Source organism: Cucurbita maxima, unplaced genomic scaffold (genome assembly GCF_002738345.1).
Source record: "Cucurbita maxima cultivar Rimu unplaced genomic scaffold, Cmax_1.0 Cma_Scf00008, whole genome shotgun sequence".
NCBI lineage: Eukaryota > Viridiplantae > Streptophyta > Magnoliopsida > Cucurbitales > Cucurbitaceae > Cucurbita > Cucurbita maxima.
The window spans coordinates 1284463-1309232 of record NW_019272024.1 but is presented as its reverse complement, the minus strand read 5'-3'; the positions used below and the strand labels follow the sequence as shown (position 1 = coordinate 1309232).

At 35.4% G+C, this 24770-nt stretch overlaps 6 protein-coding genes across 9 annotated transcripts; 4 read left to right on the top strand and 2 right to left on the bottom strand.

Annotated features, from left to right (window-relative positions):
- Positions 1–339: 339 nt before the first annotated feature.
- LOC111483251 (GDSL esterase/lipase At5g62930) lies at positions 340–5713 on the top strand. The gene is made up of 6 exons (XM_023129399.1): positions 340–581; positions 675–752; positions 1648–1788; positions 3618–3694; positions 4445–4609; positions 5355–5713. The coding sequence occupies exons 1-6, from the start codon at positions 483–485 to the stop codon at positions 5521–5523; spliced, it is 729 nt and encodes a 242-aa protein (XP_022985167.1). The 5' UTR covers positions 340–482; the 3' UTR covers positions 5524–5713.
- Positions 5714–6507: 794 nt separating this feature from the next.
- Positions 6508–8260, top strand: LOC111483161 (protein FLOURY 1-like). The gene has a single exon (XM_023129315.1). It carries the CDS (start codon positions 6970–6972, stop codon positions 7846–7848), a length of 879 nt encoding a protein of 292 aa, XP_022985083.1. The 5' UTR covers positions 6508–6969; the 3' UTR covers positions 7849–8260.
- A 1682-nt stretch (positions 8261–9942) lies between these two features.
- On the top strand, positions 9943–12371 carry LOC111482610 (gamma-glutamyl peptidase 5-like). The gene is made up of 4 exons (XM_023128468.1): positions 9943–10422; positions 11462–11614; positions 11866–12033; positions 12224–12371. Exons 1-4 carry the CDS (start codon positions 10120–10122, stop codon positions 12323–12325), a joined length of 726 nt encoding a protein of 241 aa, XP_022984236.1. The 5' UTR covers positions 9943–10119; the 3' UTR covers positions 12326–12371.
- A 298-nt stretch (positions 12372–12669) lies between these two features.
- LOC111482612 lies at positions 12670–19442 on the top strand. Of its 2 annotated transcripts, XM_023128472.1 has the most exons (8): positions 12670–12681; positions 14093–14096; positions 14912–15161; positions 15241–15336; positions 16665–16705; positions 17511–17628; positions 18880–18960; positions 19139–19442. In XM_023128472.1, the coding sequence occupies exons 3-8, from the start codon at positions 14955–14957 to the stop codon at positions 19193–19195; spliced, it is 600 nt and encodes a 199-aa protein (XP_022984240.1). In that variant the 5' UTR covers positions 12670–12681; positions 14093–14096; positions 14912–14954; the 3' UTR covers positions 19196–19442. The 2 variants fall into 2 exon arrangements, with proteins under 2 accessions (XP_022984240.1, XP_022984241.1); XM_023128473.1 differs by lacking the exons at positions 12670–12681; positions 14093–14096 and having other exon boundaries at positions 14901–15161.
- Positions 13044–14734, bottom strand: LOC111482614 (costars family protein). Its single transcript, XM_023128475.1, has 2 exons — positions 14483–14734; positions 13044–13472 (listed from the first exon to the last, which is right to left on the bottom strand). Exons 1-2 carry the CDS (start codon positions 14561–14563, stop codon positions 13269–13271), a joined length of 285 nt encoding a protein of 94 aa, XP_022984243.1. The 5' UTR covers positions 14564–14734; the 3' UTR covers positions 13044–13268.
- Positions 19443–19919: 477 nt separating the features above from the next.
- LOC111482611 (MADS-box protein SVP-like) lies at positions 19920–23701 on the bottom strand. 3 transcript variants are annotated; one of them, XM_023128470.1, is made up of 8 exons: positions 23562–23701; positions 23193–23463; positions 21884–21953; positions 21696–21760; positions 21525–21624; positions 21391–21432; positions 20968–21155; positions 19920–20196 (listed from the first exon to the last, which is right to left on the bottom strand). In XM_023128470.1, exons 2-8 carry the CDS (start codon positions 23372–23374, stop codon positions 20190–20192), a joined length of 654 nt encoding a protein of 217 aa, XP_022984238.1. In that variant the 5' UTR covers positions 23375–23463; positions 23562–23701; the 3' UTR covers positions 19920–20189. The 3 variants fall into 3 exon arrangements, with proteins under 3 accessions (XP_022984238.1, XP_022984237.1, XP_022984239.1); XM_023128469.1 differs by having other exon boundaries at positions 23193–23402; XM_023128471.1 differs by having other exon boundaries at positions 21696–21757; positions 23193–23402.
- Positions 23702–24770: the final 1069 nt, after the last annotated feature.

Below are 24770 nucleotides of genomic sequence, written 5' to 3'. Positions count from 1 at the left end.
AAATAAAATTGTATTTTTAATTGATTCACGTTGGTGTTAAAATAATAGCATAATAAGCTTATTAAATTTATAAATTTATAAATTTGTTTTTTTTTTGAAATTTTAATAGCGACAAAGAAACATTTGAAACTTAATTTACTATTTATATAATTTAATAAATAAATTTTTTAATTTTGGGTCTTTATTGAATATTTGAAATAATTTGAAATATTTGTTTTTTTTTTTTTTGTTAATTTATAAATTTATTTGACGCGAATATGGATTAATTGAAGGCTAAATAATAACACGTGGCTAGCGTTGAACGCGCGTTCATTTTCTTTTCTTTTTTTCGCGGGCCGAAGCCTGGTTCTCGCGGCTGTACAACCTCAGGAAACTTCAATTTCACGACTAGACTCGAATGCTTGTAAGATCGGTGTGCAAGAGATTGATAAGAGCCCATTTTCGTTCTCGAAGGGTTGATCGGAGCTTCGAAATAGCAGACAATGAGGCCTGAGATCGTTCTATTTGGGGATTCTTTAACTGCGCAATCCTTCGGCTCAGGCGGATGGGGAGCTGCGCTTGCTGACACTTACTCCCGGAAGGTGGATTCTCTTTTCTTTCTTTCATTTTCGTTTTCATTCAAGTTTTTGAAGTTTTTGTGTTCATAAGTAGGTTCTTGTTTGACTAATTTACAGGCTGATGTCCTAGTTCGTGGCTACGGCGGATACAATACTCGCTGGGCTTTGTTTTTACTTCATCACATTTTCCCCTTGGTATGTGTTATAGTGCTCTTTTTGTTCCTTCTCTACTTTGATTTTGAGGACTTTGTTTTTACTCGAATTTGTTTCGTTATGTTCAGTAAGTGATCTTGGTGATTATTCTCGTTTTTGTACTTTTTGGGCGTTTTTTGTAGCTATGTTGTGGGAATTATGCCCATTTCTGATTCTGACAATTGATTCCAATTTAATTGAGGAAAAATTGGAAAGTTTTGCTCAATGGGGCTAAACTCATAGGGAGATCACACAATGAACTCAAAGATGTGATTGAACAACAAACCAAACACATTGTTTGAAAGATTTTGGAATATTGTTGTTCATTAATGATGTTGTACACGAACATGTTTGGGAGTCTAAATACGTACTTGGTGGAATGTAATAGCCCAAGCCTACCGCTAGCAGATATTGTCCTCTTTGGACTTTCCCTTTCAAGCTTCCCCTTAAGGTTTTTTAAAATGCCTCTGCTAGGATGAGGTTTTCACACCCCTATAAATAATGTTTCGTTCTCCTCCCCAACCGACATGGGATCTCCCATGGGATGTTTGGGATGTTGGGCAGAATTCTTGTGGTAAAGAGCCAATTATGGTTGAATTATTTGGCCCCTAGATACGTAGGATGCCGGGTTTAGTGGCCCATAATTGACTTGCCTTCACCAAAAAGCCTCATCTCTTGATGCTCAGCTCACAAGGAGTCCCTCTCGAAGTGGGGGTTTTCAACCTTGCCTCGTTCTGAAGTCTGTGTTTTCATGCCCCTTTGAGACCCTAAAAGATGAACCAGTAGATATTCTTTGTACTAGCTTACACAGTCATGGGTAGAAACATCTTTGAAAGCTTCTGAAAATGTGTCTCTTGTCTATTTGCATTCCAAATAATTTGCATCACTTGTAATGTAGGATATCCCAAAGGCCCCCATTGTTGTGACAATTTTCTTTGGGGCCAATGATGCAGCTATTTTTGGGAGAACAAGTGAGAGACAACACGTACCTCTTGATGAATATAAGGATAATCTTAAAAAGATGGTAAATCATTTGAAGGTACTGACTCCTTTCTTCACTGCTCGAAATCTTTTTGAGTATACTATTTTAATATTCATTTTGAAGATTTAAATGACTGTAAGACATTAATCCATCATTTTTTTATTTCATCTGTTTATAAGTTCCCCATTGACAAGGTAGTTGCTTCAGGAAGAGAGATGTTAAAAAATATATTTATGAATTTGTTCAAAGCAGGATTACATCTTATAGTTGCTGGAAATGCTTTAATAGGCTTTCATATTTTCTTTTGATTTGTTCTGTTGGCCATTAATTTGGTAGATTCTGAAATTGTTGAAGATTGATGGATTGGAGAGGACAGAGTCACCCTCAACTCTACAATAATATATATTTCGTGCTCACGGGATCGTTAAAACACTTCAGACCACACATACTTAGATATTTCATTTAAGGGTTATTGAAGACTGAATTAAGTGCACGTTCATCGAGATTAGTATGAATGGTGATACTAAGAAGAAAGTCTCCATTGTACTAAATAAAGTTCTGGCTATTTAGCGATTTGGATATGCCCCGGGAACTAATTATAGGAGTTTAAACATTTTGGAACAAGTTAGAGAAAGGACTAGACCTACCTTTCTAAGTGGCAGACATGTTACTTCTAAATAGGTTAGATTAGTCTAGTCACTAGTGCATTGGGTAACCACTGTTAATTGGCCGAGTTGTCTTTGACATTTGGTAAACTCATATTTTTTAGATAATAAGTTCAAACCATGGTGACGTCCTATCTCGATAAAACATCCTACGAGTTTTTTCAAAATCAAATATTGTAGGATGAGACAGTCCACTCAGAGAGATTTATTGACATTTGATTGCTTCCCAAAAAGCCTAAGCCTATTAGAAAGAAAAGGTCTAGTGCAAACTGCTAGCGATCTGAGAAACGTTTTCCGACTCACTTCCTTTCTCTATTTAAAACTTTTATAAGGTAGGTAAACAAGTTAGATTCGGATGTTAGGAACTTCTTATGGGTTTGTAGTTTGAATGTGAGAGGGTTAATAAAAGTGGGCAACCACTTGGCTGACCCAAAAGTGATCCTCTTCCTGGGAAGAAGGTTGAATGAAATGGGAGAGTTGAACCTTCGATCAGACTTCTACGAAGACGTCCAGCTTGCGGATTGCTCATATTCTTTGAAAATGTGATTTTGCATTAGTCTTTTGAAATTGTTTCTTTGAGGCGTTTGGCTTATGCTTTGTCAAATCTCGGGATTGTAGAGAGATGATCAAGGATCTCCTTCTTCAGTCGCTCTTTCGTGAGAAATGGATGTTCTTATGAGCTTCGGTAGCGAAGTTATTTTGTAACTATCCTTTAGGGGTCATTTGGTATAAGGTTTAAAGGTTTATAACGGTGTTTAATTCTATTAGAGAATGCTTTTCAGATTCTTATAGGAATAAATTATTTCAATACTTCAATGCTTCCCCTCATTTGTGGGTTTGTAAATTTGTAGAAGGCTCCAACAAGTAGAAATTTATATTAATTGGGGGAGGAAACACACGACTTTTGTTATGATACAATGTTAAATCACCACCCAACCTAAAGTTCAAGTTGATAAATTATGATAAATTTACTTATTTCAACACTTAAACCATGGTTATAGCTAATTATGGGTGCTGTGAAATGAAAGAAATCATGTGGCCTTTAATGAGCTCAATTCAAAGGTTTCAAAAGAGTCAAGTTTCTTTTTCGTTCCTCTGGTGCACTCTTCCCAGTTTCTTATGTAATTGTAGCACTCTTTTGATTCAACCCTGTTGGATTATCTTCTTGTATCCACTTTTCCCCCATTTACATCTCATTGCATTGTGGCATTTTGGTTGCAGGAGTACTCCCCAACCACGTTGGTGATACTTATTACTCCTCCTCCTGTCGACGAGGACGGGCGTAATGAATATGCACGGTATGACTTTTTGTTTCTAGTTGCTGCTCAAACTTTTAGGCTTTTTCTGGTGTAGTGGTTTCTACAAATGTCTACATCTTTATCTCTCTACTTCAACACACACTATGAACCCAAAGAACAAGATAGAAAAAAATGTTGGCTAGAGGTTTATATTGATGACTTCAATTATGTATAGTAAGAGAATCAAGAGAATGAAAAAATTACATTTTCAAAGCACTACCTAAGAGATATATATATAATTTATTTTATTATATATAGTTTTACCAGATATAGCCTAGTATATATAATTATCTATACTACCAGATATAGCCTAGCATATATAATTATCTATCATATATTGCCTCTTGCTACGCAGAGTTGTTTACTATATATATGACCATTTACTTTACATGTTATTAATTTTATATAACTTTACTCTGTATAATAGGAGATGACTCCATAACCTAACACTAGTTTCATATTAACATATAAGTTATATATCTAGTATTACCAAAATATACTTTTTCATTCTCGAACCTACAGTGTAAATGTCTGAACCTGTCGAGTCCAAATGTACTCTATGCCCCTATTGCGCCCTCATTGCAGTTCATCACCGATATTGGCATTTAAAGGTGGTCTACGAACACAATCTTCAGCATGGTATAAAAATGCTTAGTCTGTGTGGTTCATTCCAGAAATTCCCTGGACTCTATCCTCTCTTATATATAAAAATGCTTAGCTTGTGAAAATAAACTTGTCTCAATCTATCAGATCTCTTTATGGTGATAAAGCAAGGGAATTGCCTGAGAGATCAAATGAAGTAACTGGACTTTACGCGAAACAATGCCTTGAACTAGCTAAGGAAATGGGTCTTATCGCCATTGATTTATGGTCCAAGTTGCAGGAAACGGAGGGTTGGCAGAAAAAATTTCTCAGGTCAGTGAATCCAACTCCTAGTTCATAAGTTTCTCATTTTTTAAATATGGCTGCTGTTACCTTTAATGTTATATGTCCAACTACACTTAAAAAGTTATTCCAAATCAATCCTTAGTACCGTGAATCAAATTTGATATCTACTAGTGAGAGGGATTGTTAATGAAGATTATAAATAATTCAATGTTCTTCAATGTAATATCCCACGTTGGTTGGGGAGGAGAACGAAACCCCCTTTAAAAAGGTGTGGAAACCTCTCCCTAACATACGCGTTTTAAAGCCTTGGGGGTAAGCTTGAGAGGGAAAACCCAAAGAGGACAATATCTGCTAGCGGTGGGCTTGGGCCATTACATTCAAGTCAACTTTCCAGTGATATTAATTGTTGTGCGTTGAAATTTGTGAGTTAATATGAGATCCCACATCAGTTGGAGAGGGGAACAAAACATTTTTTATAAGGTTGTGGAAACTTCTCCCTAGTAGACTTGTTTTAAAACTGTGAGGATGACAATGATACATAATGGGCCAAAACAGACAATATCTACTAGCGGTGGGCTTAGGCTTGGGCTGTTAGAATTGAAATGTTCTTATTCTAACTCGATAGTTTAAACTCTAAATCGAATGGTCACACGAGCATAGCGAAGAAGTAGAATTCCTCCAATGAACATCCACCCCACCCCCGTTTCGCATGAACTTAGTAGTGAGGCATTGTAGATCAAACTCAATATGAGAGTTTGTGTTTTGAATATAGGGATGGATTGCATTTCACGCCAGAAGGCAATGGAATTCTGCACCATGAACTAGAGAAAGTACTGAATGAAACATCAGTTTCTGCTGCAAAATTGCCTCTTGATTTCCCACATCACTCAGAAATTGATGGAAAAAGCCCTGAAAAGGCCTTCCACTATCTTTCTTTGTGATTATACTTTCATCATCATATCTTGTTATGGAAGAAAGCTTTATTTGTATTCGCATTTGATTGTAAACCATAATTTTCTGTCTTCTATTTGGTATTGTATGAATATTAAATATTAGAGACGAAAATGTGTTTATTTGAAACAATTCTTTTAATGTTTAATTATTTAAGAAACTTTTTATTAGTTAATATTATTTGTTTGTTTACTAATATGAAAAATGTATTGATTACTTAATTATTAAATTTAGGTTTTCGAATGAACTATATATATATATATATATATATATAGGTTATAAATAGGGTCGGAGATGAGATTATATTTTCCATCCTCGTTCCCACCTTGCTTAATATCTAATAGTAATACTAGAACTAAAATGATGTTGTAATATTAAATTTTCTTTTATTTTTTACCATTTTTAATAAAGTTTATATTGAAAAAATGAAACATTTTAAAATAACGAATAATAATAAAAAAAATTTAAAACAATTAACAATTCTCGCTCATCTCGAGTGGACATTTCTAATTATATTTCATATTTTTAACAAATTCAATAATATGAAATAGAGAAAAAATTGAATTTAAGTGATTAATAATAAAAATAGAAAGATTTTAATGAAAAATTGATATTACTATTTAATAATAATGACACTTATGGTTGGTGATTAGCGAAAAATTTTCCATTATTTGAACCAAGCTCCATAAATCAGTAATTAATTTGTAAATTTAATTTTCGAACAGTTTTTTAATTCAATATAAATATGATAAAGAAATTAATCATCGAATAATTCAAACAATTATCGTTTGATAATCATAATTAAAAGTCATAAATACTCAACAAAATTAATTAGCATAATTTAATTGAAATTTTAGATTAAAAAAAAAAAGGAAAAAAAAGAAGAAGTGTGTTGGTGAGAGAGTGACAGAGAGATATTCCCACGTCGCACGTGTGGTCTTCAAAGTCGCGATCGTACGGTATTATCCAGTTTTTGCATGCGATTCCGATCATGTTCATTGTTGCAGTTTCAGGCAATATGATTCTCTCGTTTTCTTCCGCGTTATCCAATCTTTCTTCCGCCGGAGGTAAGCCCCACTGAACTCTTCTTCTCCAAGCATCCACTGATTCAGTCGACCATTGCTATCAAATTAGGCGTTTCAGTTTTGTCTTCTCAATCTCCGACTCATTCCGCTCGTCTTTCGCTTTCGCTGTGCCCTTTCTTTGGCTATTTGGATGAACCGCTAGGTCGATTTTTTTTTTCTTCTTGATTTCTTTTGCGAGGCTGAATTGCGAGTTTGTGTGTCTATTGCGAAGGATTTTGTTGCGAGTTTTTGGCCCTCTGTTTTTTTTTTTAATTGGAAGCTATTCTGTTGGGGGAAGTTGTATGTGTGTATGTGCGGAAATTAAGTCTCTGATTGTTGTTGTTTTTCTGCTGAGATTTTACTTTTTGGAGAATGGATTTGTCTTCGCGATTGAACAAGCTTTTGAAACAGAGCAGTGAGTTTAAAAGCTGGTTTCTGGTGTTCGGGTGTTTCCCGCGGGTTTTTATCATTCTAGGGCTTTTTCTGCTGTTTTGGATCAGTTTTAAGATTGTGCAATTTAGTTGGCATTGTGGAGATTGGATGCTATTTCGATGTGATTTTAAGGAGAAATCTGCCAATATAAGAGATGGAATTTGGTTGAAAACCAGTGTTGTTGAGGTTTGCAATTCCAAAACTGTGCAAACTTGTAGAAGTAGACGATTGAATTGGTTGAAGAAGAATGGATGCTTGTTCAGTAAGTTCAATTTAGTAGCAAACCCCACATGGACTGTGGATTCTGATGGCGATGTTAAAAGTGAAGAGAAGGGTGCAGTTTTAGAAGATTATGTTCATAATGAAGAGAACGAGAATGATTCTGAAGATGGCGAATTCGATGTTACAAAATTAAGAGAATTGGTGAAGATTGAAAGGAAGCACAAGAAGGAGGCTCTTGAAGAGCTTGAGAAGGAAAGAATGGCAGCTGCTACTTCAGCTGAAGAGGCAATGGCGATGATATTTCGTCTGCAACATGAGAAGAGTGCAATCGAAATCCAAGCGAATCAGTTTCGCAGGATGATGGAGCAAAAGCAACAATATCATCAAGAAGTTATTGAATGTTTGCAAAGAATTATCATGGAATATGAGTCAGAGGGAAGCTTGAGCGAGCAACCGTGCATCTGCAGGCCGAAAGAGAAGCTACAACTGATAGGATTCGGTGACGGTACAAGCCTCTTCGAACGTGACATGAAATTCATTCTGGAAGATGATGATGCACTGATGAACAACATCGGCATGGACCTCGAGGAAATGTAAGTACATGAATACAACTTTTATATGGTATTAACATAGATTTTCTACAATTTGATGCTATATAGTTGCAGAACTTGAATTCAAATCTTGATTGGAGATGAAAAGCTATAACTGATCTCCATCTTTCTTGAACTTCCTTTCCTATTGTAAATGTCATTTTGTTAATAGATTTGATCCGATAGAAGATTGAGAACGCAATTTCTTCGATCGATTCCATTAGTGGGATAAAAAATAAGGGAAAATGCATGTCTTGAATGTAGGACTTTGCATCTTAGCAGAAATGATAGATCCTCATTCCCAAACAAAACCATTACAGGGTAGCCTTGTATTCTAGAATGCTTGGAGGAATGGAAATGAATTCCATCCAACCGAACTTTGAAATGAGAACCCTTATTCTGATTGATATTGTTATAGACTAAGAACCACTTGAATGAAGATTGGAATCACAAAGCTCCAGTTCTCTTTATCAGTACTTGAGAGCTAGTAAATATCATCTGAAACAAAATCCAAGATTTTGTTTGATAATGATTTCTTTTAGCTATCTGTTTTTCAGAAAATAAGCTTAGTTCTTTGCATCTTTTAGAACACTTGAAATTTCTATCCCAATTTAGAAAGACTAATAGTTCCTAAAACTAATATTCTGCCTACACTGTTCTCTACTATGTTTATGATTACTCCACTTATCTATGGGTGGTTGCCTTATTGGCTTACAACAAGAGTTCTAAATTTTTCTAAATTTTTAAGACGTGAGATCCCACATAAGTTGGAGAAGGGAACTAAACATTCCTTATAGGGTGTAGAAACTTCTTAATAAACACGTTTTAAAACCTAGAGGGGAAGCCTTGAAGAGAAAGTCTAAAGAGGACAATGTTTGCTAGTGGTGAGCTTGGGCTGTTATAAATGGTATCAGATCTAGATATCGGGCAGTGTGCTAGCAAGGACGCTAGACCCACAAGGGGGTGATTTTGAGATCCCACATCGGTTGGAGAGGGGAACAAAACATTTCTTATATGGTGTGGAAACCCCTCTCTAACATGCGAGTTTTAAAACCTTGAGGAGAAGCACTTGAAGGAAAAGTCTAAAAAGAACAATATCTACTAGTGGTCGACTTGGACTCTTACTTAACTCTAGTAAGAGGTTTGTATTCAGGTCTTCATCGAAGGACCTTACTACCTGGTCATCCTTGTTTTAAGAACGATCATCAGGAAGAAATGTTAGTAAACACACCCAATACTAGTTACTTGCATTGTAAACAAAATGGATGGCAATGTGTTAGGCAGACCTCCCTTTTGCAAATCCCTCCATTTTTAAGCAAAGTTCTAATTTTGAGTTGGAGAAAGACTTGTCAATGGCTTTGGCTTTGGTTTTGGCTTAACTATTTGATCCCAGTCACGGAAAACCTTCCAAAGACTGACGACCATGGTCCAATGGTATACTGATCCACCAATACTAGTTCATGCTCTAGAAGTTGGTTTATCGAAACGGTTAGATCCGCTTTCGTTCTTCCGCACAGCGAAAGTCAGTGTACGACTCTGCTATCTCGCCTCTTGACCGAAGGGCCGACCCACCTCACACTCCCACTTTCTTTCGTGTACCGGAAGATGCAAATTGCACAAGCCTTCGATCTTAAAACATAGATTGAGTGTTGGTCCTGCACCCTTGGTCAGCTTCAACATGTTATCGTTATTTCCTCCAATAATAATGTATGCATCACTTGATTTAAGATCAGCCTTCAAGTGGTGTCATTGACTCGGTTCGACATTCGACATCGAAATAACACACCCAAACTAAACTAAACACACACGACCAACCCGACAATGTTTCCAGCCTTTTCTTTCCAATGTTAGAAAACACCTTAAAAGGAATAAAAAGTTATATTCTCATTCCTTCCTTTCCATTTCCTTCTTAAAAGCAAATGGAATAAGTTTAATCTCTAATATTTCAAGTTTATTTCTATGCATAACTAGAACTACACACAAAATTAAAAATTAAATTTTAAATCTAAATTTAATAAATTAAAAAACTTTTAATTTTTAACATTTTCAGAGCGAATGAACACATATAACCGATGTGTCCATCCAATGACTAATTAAATGTGAAATAAAAACCCAACAAGAACCTATCTATCGTTCCCTCTCTCTCTCTTTCTCTCAAATCGCAGTTAGAGAGAAACGGCCATTGAGACCTAAGAAAGGTCCTCCCCATTTCATCGGCCGGAGACGACGGAGAGAATCTGCGACGGAAGCAAAACCGGATCCATTGTGGAGGACGGGGATGAAGAGATTTGCAGTGCTTCTTTGCGCAGAAGATTCCGAGTACATAAAAATCAAGTACGGAGGATATTTTGGAGTGTTCGTCAGAATGTTGGGCGAAGAAGGCGAGGCTTGGGACCTTTTCCGCGTGGCCTCCGGCGAGTTTCCGACCGACGATCAGATCTCCGCCTACGACGGCTTTGTGATCACCGGCAGCTGTAACGATGCCCATGGCGACGATCCTTGGATCCGCCGATTGATCATTTTGTTGCAGAGATTGGCGTGCTTGAACAAGCGAATCCTCGGCATTTGCTTCGGCCATCAGGTATTTTCGTAATTTCCCTTCTTTCATTTCTTTTTTAACATTTCTCAGTTTTTTCTCGAAATAATAATGAATTAATTAAAATTTTAACTTTTTTTTTTAAAAAAGCATTATTATAATAGTTGAACTAATAATATACCTTTTAATTTTATTGATTTGAATTGCTTAATAAGTGTTTTTAAAATTGATTTTATAAATTTTTGTTTCTTTTTGTTAATAACTTTATTTACTTTTAACATAATTTTTTAAATTCTTCTAATTTCCTATTCCGATCTCAAAAACTAAAGTTTATATTCATTATTAAAGACTTTAAAGAGTGGTTAATGACAATTAAATGATAATTATGAGTTAATAAATGCAATTTCAAAAAGTCCAACATTAAAAATAATTAAATTTAATTTAAACGTAAACTTTTAAAATTATTTAATAGCTTTTTAAATTTTTTATATTTCAAGTGAGGAATAGATTTCATTTAAAATATTTTGAACAATTATGTAGATTTGGGATACAAACGTGTAACATGCTAAGAACCTAAGAACGGTGTTCCCGTGCGAATGTGTTATCCAATTGAGTTAGCTCTCGAGCTATTTTAAAACCATATTCTTTATATTTAGTTAAAATGTAGTTATCAATTATCATATAGCATCCTTTTTCTTTATTCCATTCTATTAATTCCTTTTATAGGTCAAATCAATCAATCTCACCAAAGTTAATTTAGAATTTAACAATAAATGTATTTAAAAACTTTTATTAAAAAAAAAAATCATAAACAAACAAATAGAATTACGTGGGGTTGCTTTGGCTGACGGCACGTGGTTCATTAAAGAAGTGTTTATGACGTGTCCGTTTCTGATTGGTCACAGTCCACTGACTTTTGTCGGTCCCGGTCAGGTTAGCTTTCCTCATTTAAGATGGAATTCATTTGCATTTCTCCTATTTTTGTTATTTTTGTTATTTTGTTGTTTTTATTAATAGAGAAATTTAATTTATAAGGAAAAAAAAAAGTAAATAAATTTTGTTTGATGGGTTGGTATTTATTTAGATATTGGGACGTGCTTTGGGGGGAAAAACGGGCAGGGGGAGATCTGGATGGGACATTGGGATCACAACCGTACACGTGTCGTCATCTAACAAGCTCTTCTCATACCTCAAAATACCCACGGCACTCTCTGTAATCGAATGCCATCGCGATGAGGTTTGTATCAGGTTAAAGTATTATTATTATTTTTTTTTATTTTAATTCATGTAATTTAAATATCTAAATTTAGTGTTTATAGTTTCAAAAAAAAACTTAAATAGATTTCTTTTCGTCTTAAATTTTACTCTGAGTTTTAATTAACCAATTTCGATAAAAAGAAAAAAAGATTTATTGAAAGTTAATGGTTACTCATGTATTTGTATTTGTAAGTTGATATGTTCTAATTTGGTCTTGAAAAAATGATATAGATCTACGAACTTCCGACCAAGGCGGAAGTGATTGGGCGGTCAGATAAGTATGGCATAGAAATGTTCAAATATGGAGACCATATCCTAGGCATTCAAGGTCATCCCGAGTACACTAAAGACATTCTCCTACATCTAATTGACCGTCTTGTCTTACGAAAACTCATCACGGTAAGTTTATTACGAAGAAATTTCAATATTGGGTCATACTATTTGTAATTTTTCAAATCATTAAACGATGACATAGGCCTTAACTAGTTGAGAGCTGTGCTTAGTTTGACCAAGATATCATGAATACGGTATTTCATATTTGAAATTCCGAAGTTGATGTAGTTTGCTGAATGTTGTATTTTGGGCTTAGGATGAGTTTGGTGAGGAGATGAGGAGCAATTTGGAAGAAGGTGAGGCAGATAGGGAAGCATGGAAGAGGCTTTGCATCAACTTTCTCAAGGGTGGGTTGTGATTTTAGAGAAACAAAAATGGAAGTTGTGGAGCATCGGACTAGATTTAGAGGTTCACTTATTCTTCCCAACACAATGTGTGTATGCTAATCATATGAGCTATGTAAACCTAGATTTTAGGAGCCAATTCCTCCTCTATTAAACACTTATATGAGTAATAATTATCTAATATAAGGTTAAGAAGCCTTCAACCTATCTTTCGTATCTTACCATTTGTTTATTTTCGACAAATTGATACCATCTATTTGTTATTAACTAATGACTATTTCAACCGATATGAGGAAAAGTGAAGTCATGATAGTGTCATACCATTATAGAGATATGTAGCAAGTTGTTGATTTTAACGAGTGGTATCAAGGTCATGTCCTAAATTTAGCTATGTCTATAGATGCAATGTTGAGTGAAGAACAAAGTGGTAAACTTTGATGACATAATCATATAACTCCGAGACTAAGATGGAGGGATCTATAAACAAGAAGAGATAGCTTAAGATAAAAGCATGTTCCAATTGATGTTAGAAATGTGAACTTTGAGAGGGAACTATGTGATCTCTTGTTTGAGGGGATCAACTGGCGAATAATGACTAGGAAAAAGGAATATTGAGCATGTATAGGTAAAAATAATTATATTTATAGTCCGAGTCAAATAGTAATAATCCAAACTATCTATTTTTACGCACTGTCTTCAAAATTCAAGAACTCATATGGATATGTAAAATATAGGGAACATAAATTCACGATGTGATGAAATTTCGATCAAGGAACAAAGAGTAAAAGCTGTTCTTGATCAAAGAGTAAAAGCTGTTCTTGACGGTATTGGATCTAGAATGCGAGGCAACTTTAGTGCAAATTTGATAAACATGTTATTAAAATTGAAAATTGTGATAATAGAACATAGAAATTCAAGATGCATACACTGTTTTAAATGCTGCATATGGATCACTACTCAAGCCTTCGCAGCTGCAGTGGTTGCAACTTCTGCTGCTGGAGTGGCTTTGAGGACGATCTCAACATTATCATGAACTCCTTGCAGCAACAGCTCACCATCATAAGTCACTATTTTTCTCTTCTTTGCTGCTCGTAGCGTCCCGACCAGCGCTTCGAATATGTTAGCGCATCTGTCATCATTGAACAGCACCCCAAATGTTACCTGCAAAATTGAAAACCCAAAATTCATATGATGAAATGATATGGCATATGCATATGCAAATTTTGTTTCATGAGGAGTTTCGTATCCATGTCTGACATTTCAGCTGTGCAAACAACTAGTTTCAGCACTAAATATTTGATTAGAAGAAGAGAGTAATGAATGCAAAGAACTAGTTTCAGCTAATGAATGATCAGAGCAAATAATTAGTTGCATTCCAGTTCTAAATAGGTGATTACAACAAGATAATAATGAATGATCAGAACCAAGAACTAGTTGCATTTCTGTTCTAAATATGTGATTAGAACAAGACAATAATGAATGATTAGAACGAAGAACTAGTTGCATTTCAGTTCTAAATATTTGATTAGAACAAGACATTAATGAATGATCAGAACAAAGAACTAGTTGCATTTCAGTTCTAAATATTTGATTAGAACAAGACAATAATGAATGATCAGAATCAAGAACTAGTTACATTTCAGTTCTAAATATTTGATTAGAACAAGACAGTAATGAATGATCAGAACAAAGAACTAGTTGCATTTCAGTTCTAAAAACGATTGAATCATTATCTGGATCATAAGATTTAGGGTTTCAAACTTTCTATCCAATGAAGAGAGGCAGATTCACAAGTTAAAAGACATCCAAATGCAAGGCAAGCTGGCTTTCAAATGGTTCAATGAATCTAGTAACACAACACGATTCAATCATTTCAATTTAGTTCAGATTTTTCGCCATAACCAATCAGAACCAACAATGGCAAAACATCAAACAGGTAATAGGCAGGCAGATCTCGTCCTGAAACTACAAGAAAAATAATCGAAGAACTCAATTTCAAATTCTAGATCCAACTCAGAACCGCCCTATTTCCAAGCCTAACTGGTAAAAATCTCAGCATCTGAGAAAGATCGACATCGAACAAGAACAGTTGACCTGGAAAACGGGAAAAGATCCCCAAAAAGAAGAGAGAAGAATGGAATCGTGTTTATACATGTAAAAATCGTAGATACCTTGTAAGAACCATCATCTTGGACCTTACCAAGCCTTTGAATTTCCTCCTTGAGTCGCTCAACTTCCTCATCGACATTCATGGCTTCAGATCTTTCACTGTGCTCTCGATTCCTCTTCAACAACAATTCACGACTTCAGAGAAAATAAAATGGCATAAAAAGGGAAGAGACAGGGGAGGGACCCTTCAATGGCTGGCAATTGGCATGGATTATAACAATTATCATCCCAAGATATTTTGAAAGGAAACAAACAAATGGTATTTTTTTTAAATATTTATTATTTAGGTCTTAATTAATTGAATTATTATCGTGTTAAAATTAATTTTAGAGTTAATCTGATAATTATTGTTTTGACACGTGGCGGAGCAGGTTCCGTTAACGCTGTGAATTCTTGGGGAAAGTTTGTCGATTCAATCATCTTGTCCAATCAGTAAGCTGAACCGTACGAGGGAAATTCAGGGAAACTCAGAAAATGGAGAGAGGCGGTGAGGGAGCGGCGGCGGGGACGACGGCAGCGGCGACGGCGGCATCGTCTTCTCAGACCATCAGACCTGGTAGGAGGGTGGATCCTTTGCTTGTAACTTGCAGGTTTTTCAGTGTTGTAACAGCTCTCACTGCCATTCTCTGCATTGTTTCCAACGTTATCGCTGCGATTCGGTCATTTAAGAACAAATCCGATGTACTCACTCTGTTGCTTCTTCGTTAAGTAATTTTTTCAATTGAAAGCGGGATCATGTGTTTGTGTAACTTTTTGGCAGATATTCGATGGTATATTTCGGTGTTATGCAGTTGTGATCGCGTTCTTCGTGGTACTTGCTGAGACGGAATGGGAGTTTATTCTCAAGAACTGGAAGGTTTTGCTTCCGAACCCTAAATTCTTAGTTTCTGAAGTGATTTTACTCCCGACTCTATTTGTTTTCCACTTCAATCTTCCCATTAAATCTTAAAAATGATCAGAAATGAAGGGATATATGGTTTCTTTATGCTTTTCTAGGCAATAATTGATCATTGAAGCTTGAAATCTGCCCCCTCCATACATACAGTTATCTGGCTCCATGTCAAAACTGGTCTTTGTTTGCTGCTATGGTGGTATTTTAATGGTGTCTCAAGTTTTTATTAGTCTGGTGGTCCATTTAGTGTCTAGGAGAGGACTTTTTGTATTGAAGAAAAGGGAAAGTTATGATGGCCTTTTCATTTTCTACATTAATTTGTTCCTATCAACACAACTAAGCATTTCTTTTACACAAATTTATCCTGAAGGTGTGTGTGCAGCAGTCAGTTGGGGTCGGCTTTCGACTGAAACTGACCACGTTGGTTTCCATATATTGGAAAATGACGGGTTTTTCATGTTTGATTGCATCAACCAACCGACCAGTTGATATGTGTGTATGTGTGTTTGTGTATTTGGGATTGTTTGGGCAGAGGGGACGCTGTTGGATACAGGAGATGGATAGCAAAGAACAAAGCCATGAGGGAGACGAGTGAAATGATTGAGGAGGCAAGAATGGGATGACGACTGAGGGAGACGAGAGCTATGGCAGAGAGAGAGTGAGGGAGTGGCAAGGGAGGGAGAGAGAGAGAGAGAATCAAGGGGGAGCGGGGGTGTGCGGTGTGTCACAATTACACTTTCTTGAAACTTTGCAGAGCATGCCGAGACACGGTGCATGGAGAAGCAGCTTGACTGATAGGGAGAGGAGAGTATCAATTGGTTGGTCAGTTTGAGAATTATTGGGCTCGCCTACTAACCGACCTTGCAAAACCGACCCAGACTCACACACACTTAAGCTGACTGATCAAAGTTGGTTCAAACGGTTTCGATCGGTCAGCTTAATTTTTCTGTCTATGTTGCTCACCTACGGCAAAATTTCTTTATTTTATTTGATACATATATTCATGATAAATGTTTCACTCCCTTCCATTCTCTGGGATGTCATACTGCTAGCAAGTATCAAACATTACTTTTTGGCATAGAAACTCCTATTGAAGGAATTATCAAGTGGAATTATATATTCGTTCATAGCAGTTCATTCCCTTCTTAAATTTTTTTGGGATGTCACTGAAACTGCAGTCTGCTATGAAGTACTAAAGTTCGCTATATTCCTTGAAGCTCAGAGATGCATATGATGTCTAATTAGGACTTGCCTGCTGCATCATTTAATTCAATTGGGTTTGTGCATTTCAGGTATTGGAATATTGGGCTGGCCGGGGCATGTTGCAAATCTTGTAAGCTTTTATTTTGATTAGCATTTGAAACTTTTTCCTTTTTATTTTTCTGACTTGTTCCTATGCTCTATTTGAGAATCTTGCATGCACTCGGTCTATTTTGTTACTGAATTGTAAGCCTACGATGAAAAATATACCTATACATGCAACATCAGTTGTTGGTTAGTTGCCATTTTGTTAGTTCAATGGACGGATGACCATTTCCTAGGATGTTAGACTGAGACTTCTGAAATTTACTCCAATAGGAGATTTTGTCGTGCAGTAGAGATATGTACTTACCATGATTATAAATATACAACTGTCCAAGCCCGCCGCTAGCAATATTGTCTTCTTTGAGCGATTAGAAATGGTATCAGAGTCAAACACTAGACGATGTGCCAGCGAGGAGGCTGAGCCCTGAAGGGGGTGGACACGAGGCGGTGTGCCAGCAAGGGTACTAGGCCCCGAAGATGGGTGGATTAGGGGGTCCCATATCAATTAAAGAAGGGAACAAGTGTCAGTGAGGACGCTGGGTCCCGAAGGGGGATGGACTGTGAGATCCCATATCGGTTGGAGAGGGGAACAAAGCATTCTTTATAAGGGTGGAGAAAACTCTCTCCAACAGACGTGTTTTAAAACCTTGAAGGGAAGCTCAAAAGGGAAAACTCAAAAAAGACAATATCTACTAGTGGTGGGCTTGGACTGTTACAGAAAATCTCAACTTGATCAAATAAATTCCACATGAGATCCATTAAATGCATGGATTTGTTGTATCATGAATATTCAATTTGTTTTAAGTTGTAGTTTTTTTTTTTTTTTTTTGCAGTGTTGCAGTAATGACAAGAGCTTTCCCGGCGTATTCTGTCGAGCAGAGAGAGTTTATTCTTCTTCAAGAGGCTGCAAGTTATCTCCTCCTTGCCTGCGGTGCAGTCTATGTTGTATCGGTGAGCCTTGTGAACAACACCTTGTTTCCTAATTTAATCCTAAGGCTTGGAAAAGATGTTTTATATGTTTCTGCTCTTTGCTTGTTGCGTGATCTGTGAAGTTTTGGTAACTCCGAAGGAAAAGCAATATTTTTGATGGTTAAATGGAGATTTACATATTTTCCTTTCTTTGGTATGTTCTATATTTTTTCTGGTTGAGCCAACAGCAAGAGAACACAACTTTTACACTCGTGTTTCACTTAGTTTCAACAAAAAAAAACTTATGTTACCTGTTCATGCACTTGCCCACTAGAAAGTTAGCAAAATAAAAAGCGCATAGCCAAAAAAGGAAACTTTATTCGTATTTGTGCGATAAAGTTTTTATAGATAATACTTGGTTGGAGAAGAACATTAGTTACATCGAGAAACAGAGAGTGTGCTTTATGCAACAAAGTCAAGAAATCAGACACTTGAAAGTTGACATTGCTTGCATCAGTGTATTCTGTATTTCTTTAGAGGTTTATAAGATCCCACATCGGTTATAGAGAGGAACGAAACATTCTTTATAAGGGTGTGGAAACTTCTTCTAGCAGACACTACGTTTTAAAAAACTTGAGGGGAAGCCCCAAAGGAAAAGCTCAAAGAGGACAATATTTGCTAGTGGTGGGCTTGGGCGGTTACAAATGGTATCATAGCCAGACACTGGACGGTGTGCCAGCGAGAACGCTGGGCCCCAAAGGGGGATGGATTGAGAGATCCCCTTGGTTGGAGAGAGGAACGAAACATTTTTTATAAGGGTGTGGAAACCTCTCCCTAGCAAACACATTTTAAAAACCTTGAGAGAAAGCCCAAGGAGAACAACATCTGTTAGCGGTGGACTTAGGCGGTTACATTTCATTTTTTGGTTCTCTTTCTCATTGTCTTGTCCCAAAATCTCAATATCCAAGATACTTTCTGTAATTGTGCCTTTCTTCATCCTTAGTATGTCTTTGACTTCACTGAATTTTAGTTTCAGTATGTCTTAGACTAATTATGGGAGGTGCAAGTTGATTCGTGAACCTTCTGTGCACCAAGATGCTAAGTCACATGTGTGTGCGCTATGCTATCAAACATCAGTTAACTAAATTATCATCCCTATGCAAGTATGCATACAGTGTATGAAATATGTGAATACATGCTTGTTTTCTTGGATGACACTAAGTGGAATAATGCATCTATTTGAAATATTCTGTCATGAATCAATTGATTCTAGTTTTTCCTATGAATCTCAAGGGAATTCTATGCATTGGGTTTCTCAAACGTGCTCGTGAAGAGAAGGAGACTTCAAAGGACAGGGTCGTCAAAGATCTTCAGGTAACCATTATTTTATCGGATAGTTCCATAACTCAGTGGGGAGTATGGAGGGATACTAACACTGTCTTGCCATTTTTGTAATGAAATACATTAAGACATATTAGTAAACCATTTGTTTACATAATTTGATCTTAAGGAAGCATAATTTGATCTTAAGGAAGCCATGAATGTGTTGCAGGAGTTGGAAAGACAAAAGCAAGAACTTGAACAGTTGCTCATTTCAGACTCTGTGTGAAACAATTTAAAGACATCCCCATGCATCAGAATATAACTGCACCCACCCGATTCTCATTTCGTCTCCGGGACTGTACGAGCATTTGTGTTGCTTCCCCTTCATAGAGATCTAATCATGTAAATTGTTTCTAACTTGACAATTTGTCCCTGCAGTTATCATGTATTCTGACTGTCTTGACAATTGTCTCGCTGTATTATGAAAAGAATCTGTTTATTGAGACCAAAAAAATGGTGTTTTGCTCTCTAAATTGATGCTGTGACTTCAGTGATTTAGAACCACAGTCTCTGTGACATCTTGATGATTGAGATATCACATATGTGAGATCTCACATTGGTTGGAGAGGAGAATGAAACATTATTTATAAGAGCGTGGAAACCTCTCCCTAATAGACTCGTTTTAAGAGCTTTGAGGGGAAGCTCAAAAGGAAAACCCAAAAAAAAAAAGCAATATCTACTAGCGGTAGACTTGGGCCTTTACAGTTGGTATCAGAGCTAGACACAAGGCGATGTGCCGGCAAGAAGGTTGAGCCCCGAAAGGGGGGTGAATTGTGAGATCTTATATCGGTTAGAGAGGAGAACAAAGTATTATTTATAAAGATGGGGAAACCTCTCCCTAATAGACACGTTTTAAAGCCTGGAGAAAAAACTCAAAAAGGAAAAACCCATGTAATGCATGTGCTTCCAGATGCTACAAAAGCCAGCAGGCAAGCAGGTTCGTTTACTTTGTCTGAAAAGTGTCATTTTCCTTATAAAACTCCCTTTCAAAGTTTCATCAACTGTTGATCAATTGGTATGCAGAAACAAATATTCATGTATGTAACTCATTTCTGCTTTGAAAACATGATATGATATTGAATGAATTGGCCTTTTCACATCCTTATTTTCTGTATGCAAATAGGAGTGGCTTTGGCAGTCCAGTGATTAGTAAAAGCTCCATTAGAGAAGGCTGAGCTTGCATTGCCTAGCTGCTGCAGAGAATCGCATACTTTGAGCCTTCAAAGACTGCATATAGAGGCAAACATATATTAATTGTCATCTCTTTGTACACACAGATCTTTTTTCTCTGCAAGAAACTCACTCACTTTGTTTGAATGGTTATAGTCCTTTTGAAAGTTGTTTAGCTACCTTTCTAGAACATTTTGAACTGTTATTTGGTATAGTTATTTCTCGAATATCCCACAATCTTTCAAATCATTTTTACACACGAGTAAAGGACAGGTACATGAATGAATCGAGATCATATTCAAATGAGAGCGATCTTGAGGATGTGATGGTTAAAACAGACTTCCATAAGAACTCTAAAATTAAACTTGCTTTCACTGGAGCAATTCTGTATTGAGTGACATCTTAGAAACTTTTCTATAATAAAATGACTCGTGTTGGTCTAAAAAACATGTGAATGAGAACAAAACATACTAAAATGACCCATGTCGGTCTAAAAAACATGTGAATGAGGACAAAACATACTAAAATGACCCATGTTGGTCTAAAAAGCATGTTAATGACGACAAAACATACTAAAATGACATATGCTGGTCTGTGAAGATAGTCTTCATTCTAAAGAGATCTTTAAGTCACCATTTCTAAAGGAATGTTCGAACCGAGTCGTACCAATGAACCTATCTCAAGGCTTATTTGAAACGTCTTATTTTCATGAGCCATTCTTAAGCACTTAAACAATCATTTCAAATCGATAAAGTCTTTTAATCTCCAAAAAAACAAAAAAAGGGATTCAAATGCCTTTTATGTAGTGCATGCAAGAAAACTACTAACCCCAATTTGAGAGAAATATCATCACAATCTTGAGAACTAGGGTTTGGTGAGGAGCTGCTATTGCTAGTGATTGACTTTGAGCCCAAGGAGCTCCCACCAACACCCACTGCTTGCTGTTCTTGCTGATCTCTATTCAAAGCTCTCACTTGATTCCTCAGTCTCTGATTCTCTTTCATCAGCAAAGCTTCCTGCAATCAATATTCATGTATTATATGAAGCGGGTTCGCATTATTATCGTTCGTGCTCGAGAATATTTAAGACCCTTTTCGATGATCCATTTTGTTCTTGAAACTCATGTAAACACTTGAATTCTTAGCCAAATTCGAACAAGTTTTTAAAAGCATAAAAATATTCGTAAGAATAGCCGTTGTGTTACGTAGAAGTAGTGATTATAAGCGTAATTTTCAAAAATCGATTATCGACCTTCTCCTTCACAGCATCGATCTCTTTTAGAAACTTTTCATCCTGCAAGAACAACACACAAAATCTCCGACTTATAACATAATTTGATGATCATAAGGTTAACTACCGAATAAAACTTGGTATGAATTACGAACCTTTGTCTCTAAGACACGATTCAAACCAATCTCGAGCAATTTCTCGAGCTTCTTTAATTCTTCTATTCCCAGTTCTTGAAGTTCTTCTCCCTTCATATGCCTTGTTCATAGTTTTAACACAAAATCAGACTCTTTTTTCCCTATAATTTATAAAGATTTTAGTAATGTTACCTAAGTTCTTTGGTTTTGGCTGCAAATTCCTCTCTCAAATTAGCACACACACTCTTTTCCATCTGCTAAATAAACCCTAAAAACGATTAACCAAAGCAACAACCGCCTTACGGTGCCAACCTAAGCATATGGGTATGACTATATATATATCATCGATCAAAAGGTCGGAATTTCGAATTTGAACTCACCTGATATTGAGGTTGGCAAAAGTTATTCACCTCTGGTAGCTTATTATGTCTTCCAAGTAACTCGTGCATGCTTCATGCAATAAAAAACATTTTTCGAGAATATGATAAAACTATATAATATAACTCAACGATAATTGATACATACTCTTTTTCTAAGGTCGGAATTCAAATTTGTAAGGCTACCGCTAGTAGATATTGTCCATTTTAGTCCTTGGCCTCATTGTTTTAAAATGTTTTTGCTAGAGAGAGATTTCTGTTAATCTAAAAAAGATTTTATCCCTTTTAAAGGGCGTTAGTGGACGTTTTTCATTCTTGACTCGGTCCAACGTATCGTTTCAAAAGTCAAAGTCCACCTAACCGGTTACCTTTGTAAACACGCTAAAAATATAAAAGAATTAGTCTTTTTAAAAATTTTCATTTTTACCTTTGAACTTTGAAATTATTTTAAAAAATATTCTTCGAGAATTCGATTAAATAAGATAAAAAAGGATAGGACAACGACGGTGTAAGAATTAAGGTTATTCATGACATCAATCACTTAAGATCCATATTAGTTGGAGAGCGAAATAAAACATTACTTATAAGAATGTGACAACCTCTTCTTAGTAGATTCGTTTTAAAAACGCGAGGCTGATAACGATACATATCGAGATAAAACAGACAATATCTACTAGCAGTGAGCTTGAGCCGATACAATTTTGATTATATAAATAATTTTCGGTACAATTTCAAAAGATATTTTTTTTTTCTTTACATAGAAACTTTTGATATTTACAAATTAGTACAGACAAACCCCATAATTAGAGGGAGAGAAAACCAAACATTATGAGAGAGAGATTCTAGGACAAGTTGCAAACAATTTCATGTTTTTTTGGAACAAAATTTAAGACATTTAACATGTCACTTATGATGTCATGGGTTTGCAGGTCATTTTAAAATACCATTTTTTTCCCATATAAACTATAAAAACAATATGAATTTAAACATTATTTCCTTCATAAAATAAAAAAAATAAAGAATTATATTGAAAAAAAATGTAATTAAATTCATTTTACTAATAAATAAATGTTTTTTACAATAATTCAAACCATAAAAATCACATCTTTAACTAAAAAAACATGTTTTTTTAGACAAAAACACCCACAATTTCAACAAAAAAAAAAGCCTAAAAACCCAATCTTTATATCAAATTCCTTATTAATTTAATTCAATAATCCCTAAATCCAAGCCAAAAACAAGAACAAATTCATTAAAATAAAATAAATAAATAAAAAACAGTAAATTTTTAGAGAGAGAAAGAGAAAATTACCTTGAGCTAGAATAATCAAAGAGCTTCCCAGAAGCAGAAAAAACAATGAGAGCAATATCAGCATCACAGAGAGTAGCAAGTTCATGAGCTTTCTTGAACAGCCCTCTTCTCCTCTTTGAAAACGTCACTTGCCTAGCTGCTATATTATCGATTTTTTTAATCTGAATTTTTTGTCTCGTCATATTTCAACTCGACCCAGATCCAAATTTTCTGTAATTTGCATGAAAAACGATGAATTTACGAACCGATAAACCGTATAAATTTGCTCGATCTACGAAAATAAACAAACCCTAATCGTCAGAACAACGATCGGTTCAATTAAGAACACGAAAACAGAGATTCATAGCAAAAAAGAGGTGAATTTCTTACAGATTTGGTGGTGAGCTGCAAATTATGAAGCTTGATGAACAGGTACCATGGATTTTTAGAGAGAGAAAAAGGGGAAAAAGGGTTTCCTTTTTGGGACAGATGAAAGGGAATGGAATGGTTTATGAGCAAATTTGTTAGTGGGTGATGTACCTAAAAGAGGTAAAAGAAAAAGAATTTGATTTTGAATTAATGGATTAAATTTGTTTTTAATTAGCTTTTTTTTTGGGGAAAATAATAATAATAATAATAAATATTATCTGTTCGTACAAGTAAGCCATACTGACAGGCTTATCACTGACAAAATTTATGACAATTTTGTACCCTCGTACCCAATCACATCCTTCTTTGCCATTGGATTTGTTTTTTTTTTTTTTTTTTTTTTTTTTTTTTTTAAATTTGAATGGTGATTTAGGGTTGCGTGGGGTGTACGGCTTAGATAATTTTCGGAGTATTTTCAAGGTTGTTTGTGTGTGTTTTTAGGGTATTTTTTCGGTGGTTTGTACGGTTAGAATTATGGAGTTTGATAAGTAAGATCTAAGTAAAACCGACCTAGTTATGTGTAATAGTTCAAGCTCATCATTAGTAGATATTATATGTTTTGATTCGTTATGTATTGTCGTCGATCTCACGATTTTAAAATGTGTCTAATAGGAAGAAGTTTTCACACTCTTATAAGAAATGCTTCATTCTCTCTCCAACTAACGTGAGATCTCACAGTATGCATCGCGTGGGAGCGTTTGTCTCATACCAGCTTGTCGGGTATTATCTCTCTATCAAAACTTTTTTAGCTTTGTGCGATCGGGGTACAAGTTCAAATTTTGATTGTTAAAATGAGATAATACTCGATAAATTTTAATGATTTTTTTTCCTTTGAAGAAGATGATAATCGATTCAAACCCTAAATGGTATCGTTTCTTCATTTTTCCTTCACGTTAAGGATTTGACATTTTTTGACGGAGTTTTATCGATATATATATATATATATATATATATATATATATATATATATATATATATATATTTTTAAGATAAATTTTGTGAACCATGATTTTCAGAGGTAGGGCTAACATGTCATAAAAGGATATTAAAGAATTGAAAAGACATACTTTGCTACTTGTAAATTTCCCATTGTCCTCAACATCACTTACAAATACTAAATATATATATATATATATATATATATATATATATATATATATATATATATAT